This window comes from Panthera leo, chromosome D2, assembly GCF_018350215.1.
Source record: "Panthera leo isolate Ple1 chromosome D2, P.leo_Ple1_pat1.1, whole genome shotgun sequence".
Classification (NCBI taxonomy): domain Eukaryota; kingdom Metazoa; phylum Chordata; class Mammalia; order Carnivora; family Felidae; genus Panthera; species Panthera leo.
This window is the reverse complement of record NC_056689.1, coordinates 13,292,010-13,308,757: the sequence shown is the minus strand read 5'-3', so window position 1 is coordinate 13,308,757 and position 16,748 is coordinate 13,292,010. Positions and strand designations below refer to the sequence as shown.

Sequence of the window (16,748 nt, the reverse complement as noted above, 5' to 3'; positions counted from 1 at the left end):
AATTTAGGTTCAAACACGCACACACACAAAGGGCAAATTACAAGAATTCATTCAGCCAAAAAATGCATCTTAACCAAAAACAAATTTCTTACCCAGATTTTGCTTTTTCTTCTTCAGCTTCTACCTTTATGCTGAGGGACTCATCTACCCCAGTTGTCTCCTCATCTTTGTCCTCCAGATTCTCATTTTCTTCTGTTTTTTTCATGTTCACTTCTTTTTCCTGATCGGACTGTGTAGGTATAGATTCTAATAAATTCTTTTTACTTCCCTAGAAAAAAATCAGAGGAACTAAACCAACAAAAGTAAAAACTGTCAACCTAATTCCATGATCTAATTGTTAGCAAAAGGCGGTACCAACCAATACTAATATTGAGAAATGCGTTAGCTATTTTAAGATACTCCTGTCATTCCTAACACACTAAGCAAAAACAGCGAACAACCATTTTAAATACAAAAATAGCACTTAACGAGGAAAATGCTCAAGAAATTAAGTATAACATTTTATAGTAAGTTAACCATGAAAATGTTACAGACAGTGTAGACAATGTACCAAAGAAGGCACAGCACTATGAACAGTATCTGATTTACCAGAGAGGGTTTAATATTTTCTTTTCTTTCAGTATCATCATCAGTAGGCTTTTCTTCTTTTGGTATTATATTGTCCTCCTCTTCAATCTTTATTTCTTTGATTTCTGGTTCATTTTCTTCCTTAACTTTGATTTCTTTTACATTTTCACACTCCTTACATGGCTTGTTAACAACCTTCTCTGGCAATGCCATTTGAAATTCAATATTGGCCGACCTACAGTACTCCTCAAAACCATATAAATATCTGGAAACGTGAAGAGAAATTACATTTGGGAAAACATTTCAAATTATTACTACAGAGTGGTGGTTTTTAAAAGGTGTTTATTTCTTTTAAGTTCTCAAATATTGAGTCATATTAATATTCTAATTTATTCTAGTTCAGTTCTTCCCATTCTCTTTAACCCAAATAGAAACATTTTTCAAAAAAAACCAAAGTCACAAAAAAACTATGCCAAAAGTAAAAAAACAGTATCTTAAATAAAGTAACTGTAACAACAATAGCTATTAAAAGTATTAGTAAAGCATCAACTTTTTGAGCACTTTTTTTTTTTATTTTGGAGAGAGAGAGAGAGAGAGAGGGAGAGAGGGAGAGAGAGAGAGAGAGAGAGAGACAGAGAGAGAGAGAGAGAGAGATGAATCCCAAGCAGGCTCTGCGCTGTCCAGCACAGAGCCCAACATGGGGCTCGAACTCATGAATCATGAGATCCTGACCTGAGTCAAAGTCAAGAGTCAGATGCTCAGCTGACTGAGCCACCCAGGCACCCCATGAGCACTTCTGATATGCCAAGCACTAGTCCTCTTAGTTCATGTGAAATCTCATTTAATCATCAGAATAATCTTACGAGGCAAGTACTAGTATCCCATTTTACAAATGAGGAAACTGAAGCTTAAGAGAACAAATAAATGGTCCAAGGGGCACAAAAGCTAATAATTGGCAGGACCAGGATTCAATCCTGGACTTTTTAACACTTCATTTTTTTTTAATGTTTGTTTATTTATTTACTTATTTTGAGTGAGAGAGAGGGAGAGAGACAGACAGAGGCAGAGAAGAGGGAGACACAGAATCCGAAGCAGGCTCCAGGCTCTGAGCTGTCAGCACAGAGCCAAACACGGGGCTCAAACTCATGAACCGCGAGATCATGACCTGAGCTGAGATCAGACGCTAAACCGACTGAGCCACCCAGGTGCCCCTTTAACACTTTAAAAAGAGGTTCTTAGTCTCTACACAGTGCTTTCCAAATTTTCTTGGCCACAAAAACTTTCTTTACAGAATATCTCATAGATCTAGTATTCACAGAAAATACTGCAGAACATGCTGTTATAAAGTGATTAGTAAAAATTTCTGATTTCTTAGAAGAAATAATTAGCCTCCTGTTTTCTAGGTAAAATATCGAATGTCGGTATATCAAGTACCATGACTTACTTTTTATAAGCACATTTAACGTTGTATCCTGCAGCTGAATTTAAGACAGGGATTCCAAGATCCTGGTAGACTTGTTTCCAAACAGCTCCGCTTTCAATCTAGCAGACAAAGTAAAATGAAAACTCCCCAATTAAAAGGTGGGAATATAATAAAATTTTGACTAATGTAGCATATAGAAATATATGCTTATATGTACTGGTTCTAGTCTCAAAGGAATGAAAACCGGCTTAATAAATTCTGAATAAAAAATTTAGTTTACAATCTTTTAAAGTAAGTTTTAGTATTCTAACAAATCTCAGAAAATTACAAATGTTGAGCTATTAGGCCATTTGATTTTTAAATTAAACCTGGCATAGTAAATAAGAAAATATTCAGGTTTCTAAATGAAAATTTGTAATGAAGAGACACATCAAAATTTTTAAGTAATGTATTAGTTCCCATAAAACCTATAAATTTAATAAATCAAAGTAGTTCTAAGGATCTTAGTAAAGCATTTACTTTTAAGTAAAAAAAGTAAATTTTCTACAGAATACTCCCCCCGCCCGAATACTTCTTCTACAGAATACTCCCCCCGCCCGAATAATCTTAATTGGATGGACACCACACATCATCGCAACCTTAAGATAATTTCTTCAGTTCAACAAAGATTTTTCTGCATGTTTCTATACATAAATGTGTGTGTGTGTGTGTGTGTGTGTGTGTGTGTGTGTGTGTGTGTGCGCGCATCACACACCATGGAAGAGATTAAGAATAAAGAATATTAAAAGAGATCCCTACTCTCAAGGACCTTACAGTGTAGTGGAAAAGAGACACAGGAAGAACTTCTACCAATATAGTTGTGCTGTGACTCACACATACACAGGTGGTTTATGAAAGTTTGACAAACAGTAAATCGGGAAGCTCGTTTGAAAAGCTCTTTAATTAAATTTAAATTTGGCTGAGGAAGCTAGCTGTTTCTGTTTCTAACTTGTGCCTTACATCTTCTTCTTCTACTATTAGGTTTTTATTAGACAATTTTAGGTAATTTTTAAAAAAGAAAACATGTTGCATGAAAAACATGTTTCACTTTTGACTGTAATACTTACATTATCAAATCCTCCAAGCTTGTGTACAAGTCTGAATAACTTAAAGAGGTTCAAATTTCGATAGCCAAGTACGGGCCGTTTGTTAATAGGTGTGCCTATTAAAGAAAACACAAAATTTACTATAACCATGCTGCATTTGTTATTTAAAACTACCAAAGATTCAGATATTACCACTGAATATATATAGTGCAAAGTATATGTATAAGAGAAAAAAAAATCCCTTGTTAATCCAAAACATGTCTACCACTTAAGCCCATCTCCTTTTTAAAAATTTCTCATACCAGATTTTTGAAACCTTATATGATTTCACTCCATTTTCATCTCCTTGATGAACAAAGAATAACAAATAAACCAAAATAAAATATCAACAAAACAAAAAATTTTTAAAGTTTTTACAATTTATTTTGAAAAAGCAGGCTCACGAGCGGGGGAGGGGCAGAGAGGGAGGGAGCAAGAGAATCCCAAGCAGGTTCCACACTGTCGGCACACAGCCCAACGTGGGGCCAGATCTCACCAACTGTGAGATCACGACCTGAGCCAAAATCAAGAATCGGACACTCAACCAATGGAGCCACCCAGGCACCCCTTCACTTTTTTATTTGCCTTATACAAAAGCCTGAGAAATCACCTACCTTCTTAGGCCAACCCTCATTCATACAAAAAAATAATACGGAAAGCAAGGACATTTTATATCAAACAATAAAGATACCTACATTATGGCAGCCACTATCACTTACGAGAGCAAAAGACAGCCAACTTCTACTTATCAACAATACAAATGAGGATTTAAAAAAATATTAATCCCCCCCCCAAATAACTCCCAAAGTACAGTGGCACTTCCAAATATTATTCATTCATTTTGCCCTTCTCCTCAAGCTAGAAAGCTTTCTGCCTCTCCCTACTCCCTTTCTGGCATCTTCCCAGGAAAGGAGACACTATACTCTGAACAGCAGATTACCAAGAGAGTGACAAAGCCACAGTTACCAGAGGACGAGGTCACTACCGAAAACGAAAGGTCAACATCCATACCTCTTTCCCTCGATTCTTGTATTTCTTTAACAACACCAGGCAGATTCAAAAGACTAAGCCAAGGCTCACCCTGAGACTCTGCCACCTTTCTCTATGTCTGACTCTCTCTGGATGGTTTAATTCTCTGCTTCGTTCTGTGTGGTTGGGTCCCAAGAAGACTTGGGACTATGGTGTCTCTCTGGCTCTCTCTCTCACTCACATGCACACATACACAAACACACACAAACATACACATCCAAGGTATATCCAACAGTGATTCTAGAGAGGAAGGCTTTTTACTAGAGGAATCTATGTAGGTACAAATAAAATGGTACTATGATTACCAGTCAGCTACTGCTCCCTAGTCGTTAAGAGTTCTTTGGGAACCCATGGATGGAGGGCAGATAGGCAGAACAGAATGCAGGCCATATGGGTCCATGGCCATAATATCCATCAAAATACTGTCAAATTCCTCCTCCCATGTACTATATGCCAGGTACTATGCCAGGTGCTGGTGACGCTGGCAGGCAGTAAGGCAGCCATGATTATTAGTGACATGAAGCTTAACGAACAGAATTCTTTATGGTTTTTTTATTCATGGTTATTGTTGTACAGGTAGCACATTTAAAAATAAAACTCACCTCTATCCTCCATAAATTTGTACAACTGCTGAAGAAAGTTCTCCCTTTCTTCTGGAAATGGTTCTATTTCTTCCTAATTTTAGTCACAGAAGAATAGAATGTTATTTTCCTCAATTAAACATCATAATAATACAAGATTTCCTACTAAAAGCAAAGACTAATATTTACTAAAATATTTCAAGGATGTTTTACCAAGTAAAAATTATTTCTTAACACTAAGATGTTCAAAACCAGGCAAGTCTAGACATTTTATGCTTTCCAAAGGAATATGCCTTAAAAGGTATCTCAACAGCGATAATCCCAAATGTAAATTCTCATAGAAGAAGTATGAAATAAGACTAGCAAGATGGTTCATGAGCTTTTTCCCATATCAGATATCTAACTACTCTTTAAGTCAGGGCCACAGGCTCAAGAAGACCTACTCTCACTTATATTAAATTGGGTCAGGGTTTCACATCACAACAGACCATCTTGTTGCTCCTCCAGAACTATACACGTGTGGGTCCCGTTAGCTGTAACTCCAAGTATCCTTCATGATATACAGCCCCACTGTGCAGCACTTCAAGCTAACAAAATCAGTAAAGTGGGGAACAAACTTGATCTACAATACCTGAAGATTCAGACTTAGGGAAATCTTCAAGTAATAAAATAGTTCCCCGATTTATCAATTACAAGGGAGGGACTAGCTTCTTGCTGCTGTGGCCAGGGGCTGTGGCAGTAGGGAGCTGGTCCTGAAGCGACCTGCAAGGAGCAGGGTAGTAGGTGAGACGGAGGAACTCGTCGATTCAGTGACTATCATCCATTCAACAAGCCATTTAGCGAGCACCAGCGAGCGTAGGCACTGTGCTAGGTGCTGACTCAGATAAAAGAAAAATGAGCGATGGAGCCTGCCGTTAGAGAACACGATCGGGAGTAACTGTGAAGAAAGTGATTCCAAACATACACCTAGGACTTGCAGTGACTCTGGCTGAAACCAATGTACTTCTGACAGTAACGCCCCAGACCATACTTTTCAACTGATAGTCTAAATAAACCTAAATATATCATTTTACTTTTAAAAATCATGTGTCTAATGCCATTGTTTTGACATCTGCCCCTTTACTTTAAAAGCTAGCAGAGCAAAGGAAGGCAAGGTAAAAACAAGAAACAAAAATCCATGTTGATAAACTATTAAGTTTGCCAGTTGAGCAGAGAAGAATAAATGACAATTATTAATTTCTTTATGTAAAAATCTACACTCCTCAGTTTAAACATGGTCCACAGAAGGTGGGTTTTAGTAAGGCAGTCAGATACAAATCTAAGGAAACCTATTTTCTAGATACGATCTTAAATGCCCCCGATACAATATTTGGCTTTCATAAACTGCCAAACTTATTCCTGTCCCAAAAATTTACTGAAGTTTGTATTTAACGTAAAAGAAAATGATTAACTGGAAACCAGATTTGCTCTCACCAAAACATTTCTAAAACACAAATCTAAGCAATAAAAATTTTAGTAACTAATATTTATTGATCATCATATATTTACAAGTTATACATTATGAGACACTCTGAGTAGGAGCACAGGGAACACCAAACCCCTGAGGAGCTTACAGGGGAGAAAACCGACAATAAGTGCGCGTGCATGTGTGTAAATGATAAAAATATGCACAAGGAAAGGTAGTAATTAAGCAAATGGAGCGATTAACTTTCCTGAGGTGAGGGAGGTGACGCTGCACAGGTTTCCCTTTACAGAGGGATCGTGTTAGTAGGGTTTTGAAACTGAACGGGAGTTTGCCAGGCTAACTGGGGGAGGAAAGGCAAGAGCACTGTAGGCAGAGGTACTGGTATGTGTACAGGCTGGGAAGAGGCAAGGTATGTAATTTAATATCGCCACAGCATCAAGTTCAAAATGGCAAGGTACACCAAGAGAAGTGGTAAAAAGGCAGGACTGGATTGTAAAAGAAGTTCTGTAAGTGAAGCTTGACTTTTAAGGTGCTAAGAAGCTACTGGGCAAGTTTGAAGCAAAGGACTGCTTGTTCATTTCAGCATTTTAAACAAAAAGCGGGAGGGGGAGAAGACTGAAGCTGAGAAACTTTTACACTACACATTGTCATCACAGATCACTAGGTCATAAAACATAAACTCTGAAACAATCCTATTTCATGAATAGTTGTTTATTACAATTAAATGGCAGAATTTCAGAACTTACCGAAAATATTACATATTGAGATTAACTTACTTAGTTTCCTGAAAACATTCACTCCAATTCACTTCAAGGTCAAATATACAGCCTTCACTACCTACACCATTCACCAGTAACTTTTATGAAATCGTTCAACAAACCACTGAAGAGCACAGTGGTACAATGTCACTAGTAATGCCATGGACAGCTTTTGTTGGTACTTATCACTGCTAGATCTAAAGTACCAGTTATAATAAAATCTAAAACTTTACCTACTTGATCCATACAAATTCACAGATGACTTATTTATGATCTAATTAGAACTAGTCACTCATCTGTGTTAGACGTAGTTATTTAAGTCTTTCTGAATCAAAGAGGTATTAAAGGTATTAACCCTTTTTTGCGGACTATTCTTCTAATACTAGATGGAAGATGTATTTTATACTTCTCTAGGTATTTCAATAAAATATGCAGATGAAAACACTGTACCAGGTGACAGTGGTCCATAGGATGATGAGAAAGCACATGAAAGTAGAGCTTTGCTACGTTAGGTGTGTATTTCCCTTATTATCTGATAAACCAAAAAAAAGCACATCATCAAGAAACATTTTTGAGATGACTGAAATAACTGTATTTAGTATTTTCAATTTCACAAGACTATATTTCTATTTTAAGTAAGCAAGCAAACTACCCGGTTATGGCGGACATCACAACACAGTTTTATTATGAAGTATCTTTAATACTAAAAATACTTAAGTGATTGACGACTTTATGCCGAATCCTAACTCACAAAGGAAACTGAAGTGTTATTTCTAATTTTAGGAGACATCAACCATTTTTAATTACCTCTTCTTCACTGCTATTATCTTCCTTTTCTTTTTCATCATCTTCCTCCTCTTCTTCTTCCTCTGCTTCACTGCTAGAACTATCTTCTTTCAGTTCAGTCTTCCAGTTAGCAGGAATCGTTCTACTTTTGTGAAATTCAAGCGCCTGATCAAAGGCTGGAAAGAGGACCATAAACTATGTGAACTGGAGAAATTAAGACAACTGATTTGTCTAATAGTGGTAAAAAAGATTAAAAAAAAAAAAAGAAGTAAAACTACTGTGCTAATACCACTGACATCTGTGAAGTGTCTGCTACGTGCCAGGCACTGCGCACTGTAGTAACTCATTTCAAACCCAACCATCCGAAGCATCAGGCACCCATTTGACAGACAGCGAACCGCCGCTACTGAAGGTCCGGGACTTAGGTTCAAACAAAGAACAGTTTTCTTCTTTTACACAAAAACTAAACATGCCTAGTAAAAACAACTTTAAGACTGGTACATTTCTGATCATTTGTCCAACAAATGACTATGAATCAGCGTCATATATCAAGCACAAAGCCGCTGTAATGAACATACGTTATAGCTGAAGATATTCTATAAATACACATTAGCTTCATTTCTAGTTAAACCTGAATTAAAATTAAATAATCAGCTTAAACTAAAATTAGCTAGACACAGTTATTTTCAGTTTATAATACATGGAAATAAACTCTAAACCACAAATTCTTGGTGATTTTTAACCAGTCTACCTAGCATACTATTAGATTTGATGAACATGGGTGAAAGGAAAATAAAGTTATATACAAAGCTAAAAACCAAGCAAAAAATGCAATTATGATATATTCCTCAATAAAATATGACCATTGTTACACTATGAGACATGCCAAATCAAAATTACTTTTGACTTCTGTTTCCACCATCCTTAGGAACTAACATTTTATTTACTAGGCAAAAGCAAGGCTATAGTAATTAGCTGGTAATATAGTTCTTTGCCACTTTTAGATTACTGCCCCTGATTATAAGCTAAGAAAGAAAAAGAAACCCTATAGTAACAAAAGACACCTAGGTTTACAAAAGTATAATTCACACAGAACCAAGTATAACTTCAAAGACAGGATTATAAAAAATATTATTTTTTATTTTATTTATTTGTTTATTTTAATGTTCATTGATTTTTGAGAGAAAAAGAGAGAGGGAGAGAGAGAGAAAGAGAGAGAGAGAGAGAGAGTGTGTGTGTGTGGGGGGGGGGGGGGGGGGGGGGAGGGCACAGAATCCAAAGCAGGCTCCAGGCTCTGAGCTGCCAGCACATAGCCCAACACAGGGGCTCAAACTCATGAACCACAAGATCATGACCCAAGCCAAAGTCAGATGCTTAACTGACTGAGCCACCCAAATGCCCCCAAAATACATTTTTTAAAGAGCAAAAGAGAGTTTGATCTTCAAAAACACTTCAGCAGGGTGGGAGGGAGGGCAGGGTGGGTGATGGGTATTGAGGAGGGCACCTTTTGGGATGAGCACTGGGTGTTGTATGGAAACCAATTTGACAGTAAATTTCATATATTAAAAAATTAAAAAAAAAAAAAAAAAAAAAAAAAACCAAAAACACTTCAGCAGTTGTTAAGTTAACCATAAACTATTCCAAGATTATCCTTACCTTGTTTTAATATCGCATCAGGCTTTGGTGCAGAGTCACTAGTAATTTCATGGACATCCTTTCTTGGCACTGAAGTACTACATTAGTTTTTTTTTAATTTTAAAGAAAAAAAAAAAAGCCACAAAAAACACAACAGAAATTAAGAGTTGAATTACACACTACAGAAAAATATTAAAAATATGAAAACATTAACATTTGCAATGAAAGTGATTGCACAGTGCTGCAATTCCCAAATAAAATGCTAAGCAGAATGTTGAAATAGGTCATCACCTACAGAAGGACCCCACCTTGAGAGGTGTTTTTCAAACAAGATATTCTCAAATATCAGGAGTCCCTGGCTAAATGTAACACTGAAAACAGGGAGGCTAATGAAAATAATAGTAAATGAAAATACTTTGATGGCAGGATCAATCCAATAAAAGAAGAAGTCAAATAGTAAGAATTTGCCATTGTCTTGGAATAATCACAAGAAATTACTGAATTTAAGACTGGAAGAAAATGTACTTGTTTATACTATAAATGTTCTTCTAAGAACTGTTTTTAAGCTGGATTCTAGGCTCACAAGCAAACTTCTAATATATAACTTAGTCTTTCATGGAACTCCCCAATCATAAGGAGGGAGGGAGTCAGATGTAAGCAACTGGGAGAATTTCTATCATATATATCACATTCATCTCCTATTTTACAATAGTAAGTCATCCTTCAGTATCATTCAGCTCTTCTGCATTTGGTCTGTATCAATCTACAAACGCCAGAAAACTATTCCAAATACATTTGTCAGCCAGCCTATTTTTAATTTTTATTCAAAAAATTTCAAACACATACAAAAGAGAATAAAACAGTGCAATGAAACACCATATACCCATTATCCAACTACAATAATCATAAAGTCAGTCACTTTCACTTATACCCCTACCTACTTCCTCCCACCCTATGTGGATTACTTTGAAGGAAATTTGAGATATTATATAATTTGATTTGTGATATACTTCACATGAGTTTTAAAAGAAAATTCTTCTTCAAAATCATAAACAGGGGCGCCTGCGTGGCTCAGTCCATTGAGCATCCAACTTCGGCTCAGGTCATGATCTCACAGCTCGTGAGTTCGAGCCTTGCATCGGGCTCTGTGCTGACAGCTCAGAGCCTGGAGCCTGCTTCGGATTCTGTGTCTCCCTCTCTCTCTGCCCCAACCCACTCGCATTCTGTCTCTGTCTCTCTCAAAAATAAGTAAACATTGAAAAAAAAATTTTTTTAAATCATAAGCAATACCATTACTACACATTTAAAAGTTAACAATAATTTCCTAATACCATTGAACCAGTATTCAATTTTAATATTCAAATTCCTGATTATCTCCATTTTGTTAAAGTGGATTTCATAAATTGTTATAAAAATCACTTTCTAGAACCTGAAAACCCAAACACCAATCTTAAAATGTGATGATCCTTTTAAGGTATAAACACAGAATAAGGCCAAGTATAAAATACATGACTTTTCTAGTCACATAATTCTTAAAGAGGGAAAAAAAAACACAGAAATTCATAACTCAGTTCCAGAAAAGCTCTATATGAAAAATCACTTGAACACTCAATACATTTGCAGTAACCCATTTTAATCCACAGGCTACTATACAAGTTGAATGTTACACAACAGGTATCAGTATAACCATTAGAACTAAAAATATTAGGGCCCAATTAAATATTCCAGAATAGTAAAGACATCAATAAATATAGCGATCAAATATTAGATACAGTAGATATATCTAAATGTGCCTGAACAAATCACCAGCTATTATACTATACAGGCAAATACTGACAAACTCTGGGAGTTTAGAAAAAAACAAAATAAACAAATAAGGCATACTGTAAGACCACCTAAATGATAATGTGAAAAATGATCACACTTCCAAACATTCTGTATGATGAAAAGTAAAAGCATAAGGTCATTGGAAATAATTAATTTATTATCATTTACTATCCTAACTTGGAAAAACAGCATATTTTTAACCTCCAGTGAATTATACTTACAATTTGCCATCTTTGAAAGATCGAACAAGAATATTGTCTTTTTTCACAGCAATTTCATCACTACAATCAGGACAAACCACCTTTAAAAAACAAAAAAGTGTAAACTATTAAAACTAAAAGCACATTTACAGTTATGTATCAATTATTAAAATGCTTTTAAAAGACAGTTTCAGGGGCGCCTGGGTGGCTCAGTCGGTTAAGTGTCTGACTTCAGCTCAGGTCATGATCTCCTGGTTCGTGAGTTCAAGCCCCACCTCAGGCTCTGTGCTGACAGCCCAGAGCCTAGAGCCTGCCTCAGATTCTGTCTCCCTCTCTTGTGCTCTCGCTCTCTCTCTCTCAAAAACAAACATTAAAAAAAAATTTTTTTTAAATAAAAGATAGTTTCAGCTTAAAGCTTAAAAACGAATTTTAGTTTGTAGGGTAAACAGGTACACACACACATGAAAATACACACAAGTGATTTTAAATTTACATCCTATATCCTTCCAGCTTTCTTGATTCCCCACATTGTTTCTGGCACTGGCTTGGCGTTGAAAGCAGAAGCGTGGCCATGGCTCGACTGAAGCTGTGGACCAAGTTCTAGTTAGAAACAGAACACTGGAATGAAAGGGGAGGCTGGGGTGGAAAAAGAGCTAAAGCCAGAGGGTCTGCAGCACGGCTAGGAGAACAGAAACCAAACGGGAGCAAGTATATCAGAGCAGTCTCTAACTTAAAAAAGGTAGAGATGAGTTCAACTTATTACTTACATTTAAATATACGTAACAGGCACTAAAATTTCTTCCCAATGCTACCCACTCTAAAAAGTAAATGTTATAAAGAAGATACCTTTCTGGAGGCTACATAAGATTTATTACTAACAGAAGAAGATTTACTTTAGTTGGAGTCCCTCAGCTGCTATTTAAAGTGAGGTTCAAGCATTCCTTCCTAAAGGCTAATGCAAGACGCCTATAAACTTTGAGTATTTTAATTCCAAGACAGCCCACTATGTATACCAGGAACAATGAAAAATGGGCTAAATAAGTATGACAGGTTTCTTTTAAGGACAGTCTCATTAGCTCTGAAAAATGACAATGGTACATAAAGGCCATTTATTCTCACCAAAGGTCAGAAAGGAGCTAGAAACAGGTGAGTTCTAATTTCGTCTTTAAAAAGTTAGTTCACATTTTCCGTAACAGCAACTGCAGTGCACCAGGCATTCCTTAAATACTGACGGCACTGTGAATAAACTCACTGATGAAAGTCTGCTACATGGGGCGGCTGGGTGGCTCAGTTGGTTGAACGTCTGACTTCGGCTCAGGTCATGATCTCACAGTTCGCAAGTTCGAGCCCCACGTCAGGCCCTGTGCTGACCGCTAGGGGCCTGGAGCCTGCTTCGGATTCTGTGTTTCCTTCTCTCTCTGCCCCTCCCCCACTCGCACTCTGCCTCTCATTTGAACATAAATAAACATTAAAACATTTTTAAAAAAAGAAAAAAGTCTGCTCTATGTATTAGCATCCAAGGAAACTTCCTTGTCATTTCAAAAAAGTCCTCCAGTAGGGACGCCTGCCATGGGTCGCTCAGTTGGTTAAGCGTCCGACTCCTCCTGGTTTCAGTTCATAGCAATGATCTCACAGTTTGTGAGTTTGAACCCTGTGTTGGGCTCTGCGCGGTCAGCGCAGAGCCAGCTTAGGATTCTCTCTCCCTCCCTCTCCCCCAAAATAAATGTAAAAAATTTCTGAAGTAAATACTTCATATTTGGTCTAATCATGCTACAGATACTAACTACCACATCAGGGTACTGTACTAGATGCCAGAGAACACAGAAGCCCAGACAGTCACCGCTCCTCCCTACACGGAGCTTGTACTCTAGTCGGGAAGACAAGCACTAAGTAAGAGAGTACACACTGATTTAACTGCTACTGCGTTAAGTCCTTATCTAGGTAATCAGGGACCACTTTTTTTTAATGTTTATCTATTTTTGAGAGAGAGCGAGCGAGCAGAGGAGGGGCAGAAAGAAAGGGAGACACAGAATCCAAAGCAGGCTCCAGGCTCTGAGCTGTCAGTACAGAGCCTGATGTGGGACTCAAACCTACAAACTCCAAGATCGTGACCTGAGCCGAAGTCGGACACTTAACCGACTGAGCCACCCAGGCACCCCACAGGACCACTTCCTTGAAGGCACAACATTTAAGCTCAGCTTTCAAGCCTGAGTAGGAGGTGGTTTGACATGGGATGTACACGTACGCATGTATATGCAGCAAAGGGGTGCACTGCAAGCAGAGGAAACTAATCACAGGAAGCGTCAGAGACAGGAAGCAGTAGAACCCTGTTCCAGAGAGCAAAAGGGCAGTGTGGCTAACTTTCTGCCTGGAGTGATTAAGAGAGATGAAAAGCGTTCAGATTTTCTGGTTAATTCTTAGAATAAAATCTAAAATCTTTAAGGAAAGGCTCTGAGGAAGGATAATGTTGTAACTGCTTTGCCTTTTAAAGAATTACTTAGGCGGTGCCTGGCTGGCTCAGTCAGAGGAGCAAGTGAGTTTTGATCTCGGGGTTCTGAGTTCAAGCCCCATGTGGGACACAGAAATTATTTAAATAAATCCAACTTTAAAAAAAAGAATAGGGGCGCCTGGGTGGCTCAGTCGGTTGAGTGTCCGACTTCAGCTCAGGTCATGATCTCAACTGTCCATGAGTTCGAGCCCTGTGTCAGGCTCTGTGCTGACAGCTCGGAGCCTGGAGCCGGTTTCAGATCCTGTGTCTCCCTGTCTCTCTGCCCCTCCCCCACTCATGCTCGCTCTCTCTCTCTCTTTCTCTGTCAAAAATAAACATTAAAAAAAGAATAAAAATAAAATTAAGTTACAATTATTTTTATTTATTTATTAAAATGGAATTAAAACATCCAGGTGAGAGGTGGTGACTTGGCGGCAGAGTGGTGGCAATGGCAAATTAAAGAAAAGAGAACTATGAGAGATAATTAGGGAAGTGAAGAGATGAGCAAGCAGAGGGATGCTCAGGTTTCTGTCTTGTGCAAATGATGTCATTCACTGTGAGAGGAAACAATGGAGAAGGGCCAAGTTTTGGAAGAAGGGAGGAGAGAATACATTTAGTTTTAAATTTATTAAGTTTTGAGGTGGCTGAAGGACATCCAAATGGAGATACTAAATAGAGAGATACCCAAGTCTAGAGCTCACAATGGAGGTCTGAACTGTGATATAAACTTGGGAGTCAACAGCCTAAATACTAAGGGTCTCAAACTTAGGTCTAAAACTATGAATAAAATCTACCTTTTTTTCTCATGGTTTTTGCAGTCCTCCACTTGACCAACTGAGCTACTGAAGGAATCACACTTTCTCATGGGTTTCAAAAATTACATATATGATAGCTTTGGCCGATGCTGCTGGTGGTGTGTAAGTGGGATCACTTTCCATTCTGCCACAGGAATGAGAATCCGTATTTCATCCTGTTCACCCATGTATGTTCTTTTCTTGGTCCCTAAGGCATTTCAGTTTGTTAACTCTGCAACCAATGCTATAAAAGGGGATGAGATCACCCAAAAGAGAATACAGAGTGATATATTCTGAACCTTGAACAGCAACATTTCAAGGTTGGTTAGAGGAGAAACCATGAAGGAAACTGAAAAAGACAACTGCATGAGTCATGGAAGCTAAGATTTCCTTCTCTTAAAATGGGGGTAAATACCACTTATCTTCAGTCTCAGGAATAAAGGAGACTGTTTATACTGACAAGCTCAGCACAGTGCCTGGCCAGGGGAGATGCTAAACCCATGGAGGTTGTTCACAGGTCCTGGGAGTACGCGACTGTTTCCTAGCATGATGTTACTAAACACTCGTAAAATTTACTCAATTTATAAAAACTAATTTCAAAAATTGAAACCCAAATACTATTTATGTTATTATGTCAAGTTTGTTTGATTTACACCCTAGTTGACAAAAAGTACTCATCACTGTCCAAAAGATCTCACTTTGGGGGGAAGGATTACATATATGAATAATTCTAAGATTCTTTAAATGATAATGAGATGGTTCCTAAGCAGATTACTGACAATTCAACATCATAAATCCTTAAATATTTTTCCCATCATCAAGAAAACTATTCAGAAATTATGGTGAGAGAATCATAATACTGAATATACTAACAGTGAAAAAATTAATATTCCTGTTGTTTTAGAAAAAGACACAGAAAACTTTTTTTTTTTTAAGCTTATTTATTTTTGAGAGAGACAGAGCATGAGCAGGGGAGGGGCAAAGAGAGAGGGAGACACAGAATCCAAAGCAGGCTCCAGGCTCTGAGTTGTTAGCACAGCCTGGGCTGTGGGTGCCTGGGTGGCTTAGTTGGTTAAGCATCCAACTCTTGATTTTCAGCTCAGGTCATGATCTCACCATCTGTGGGATCGAAGCCCCGTTACTGGCTCTGCGCTGACAGCATGGAGCCTGCTTGGGATTCTTTCTCTTCTCTCCTTGCCCCTCCCCAGTTCGTGCATGCACATGCTCTCTCAAAAACAAACAAACAAACAAACAAACAAACATTAAAAAACAAAACAAGGGGCGCCTGGGTGGCTCAGTCAGTTAAGCGTCCGACTTCGGCTCAGGTCATGATCTCACGGTCCGTGAGTTCGAGCCCCGCGTCGGGCTCTGTGCTGACAGCTCAGAGCCTGGAGCCTATTTCAGATTCTGTGTCTCCCTCTCTCTCTGACCCTCCCCCGTTCATGCTCTGTCTCTCTCTCTGTCTCAAAAATAAATAAACATTAAAAAAAAAAAAATTAAAAAAAAAAAACATGTTTTCAGGGGCACCTGGATGGTTCAGTTGGTTAAGCATCCAATTCTTGATTTCTGGCTCAGGTCATGATCTCACTGTTCCTAAGATAAAGCCCTGTGTTGGGCTCTCCACTGACAGGGTGAAGCCTGCTTGGGATTCTTTCTCCCTCTCTCTCCACTCCTCCACCCCTCTCTCAAAATAAATAATTAAACATTAAAAAAAAAAATGTTTTCAAAAGAAATTCTTACAAAGAAATCTTAGTGCTTAAGGAAAAAAGAAATGATCTCATACGTTGACACTTAAGTTTTCAGTTTATTACCCAACTTACTTCGACTTTCCAGTACTCAGTTTCCTTATCACTAAGTGAGGATAAATAATAATACCTGCCTCATAGTCCCTGTAAAGGTCTTAGCACAGTCCCTGCATACAACAGGCATCCAATAAATACTGGATGGACAGATGGATATATGCAAAGGTATCATAAAGCATTTATATTTATTAAAACAAATAATTACCCTCTTTAGTTTTAATTATAAGATACAATGTTAAGTTTTAATTGAAAGAACGGGCATTTACTGG

At 37.8% G+C, this 16,748-nt stretch overlaps 1 protein-coding gene across 3 annotated transcripts in view; it reads right to left on the bottom strand.

Moving 5' to 3' along the window:
- ARID4B (AT-rich interaction domain 4B) overlaps positions 1-16,748 on the bottom strand; it is a 152,536-nt gene that overhangs the window by 44,344 nt on the left and 91,444 nt on the right. For all 3 annotated transcript variants that reach the window (XR_006194326.1, XM_042907712.1, XM_042907713.1), the window contains exons 9-16: positions 11,417-11,496; positions 9,390-9,466; positions 7,755-7,909; positions 4,746-4,818; positions 3,097-3,191; positions 2,012-2,109; positions 589-832; positions 93-268 (exon numbers count right to left, since the gene is read on the bottom strand). Coding sequence is in view for 2 of the 3 variants with exons in the window: in XM_042907712.1 (XP_042763646.1) it covers positions 93-268; positions 589-832; positions 2,012-2,109; positions 3,097-3,191; positions 4,746-4,818; positions 7,755-7,909; positions 9,390-9,466; positions 11,417-11,496 (998 nt within the window). In the remaining variant the exon portion in view is untranslated. The remainder of the gene's footprint in view (positions 1-92; positions 269-588; positions 833-2,011; positions 2,110-3,096; positions 3,192-4,745; positions 4,819-7,754; positions 7,910-9,389; positions 9,467-11,416; positions 11,497-16,748) is intronic.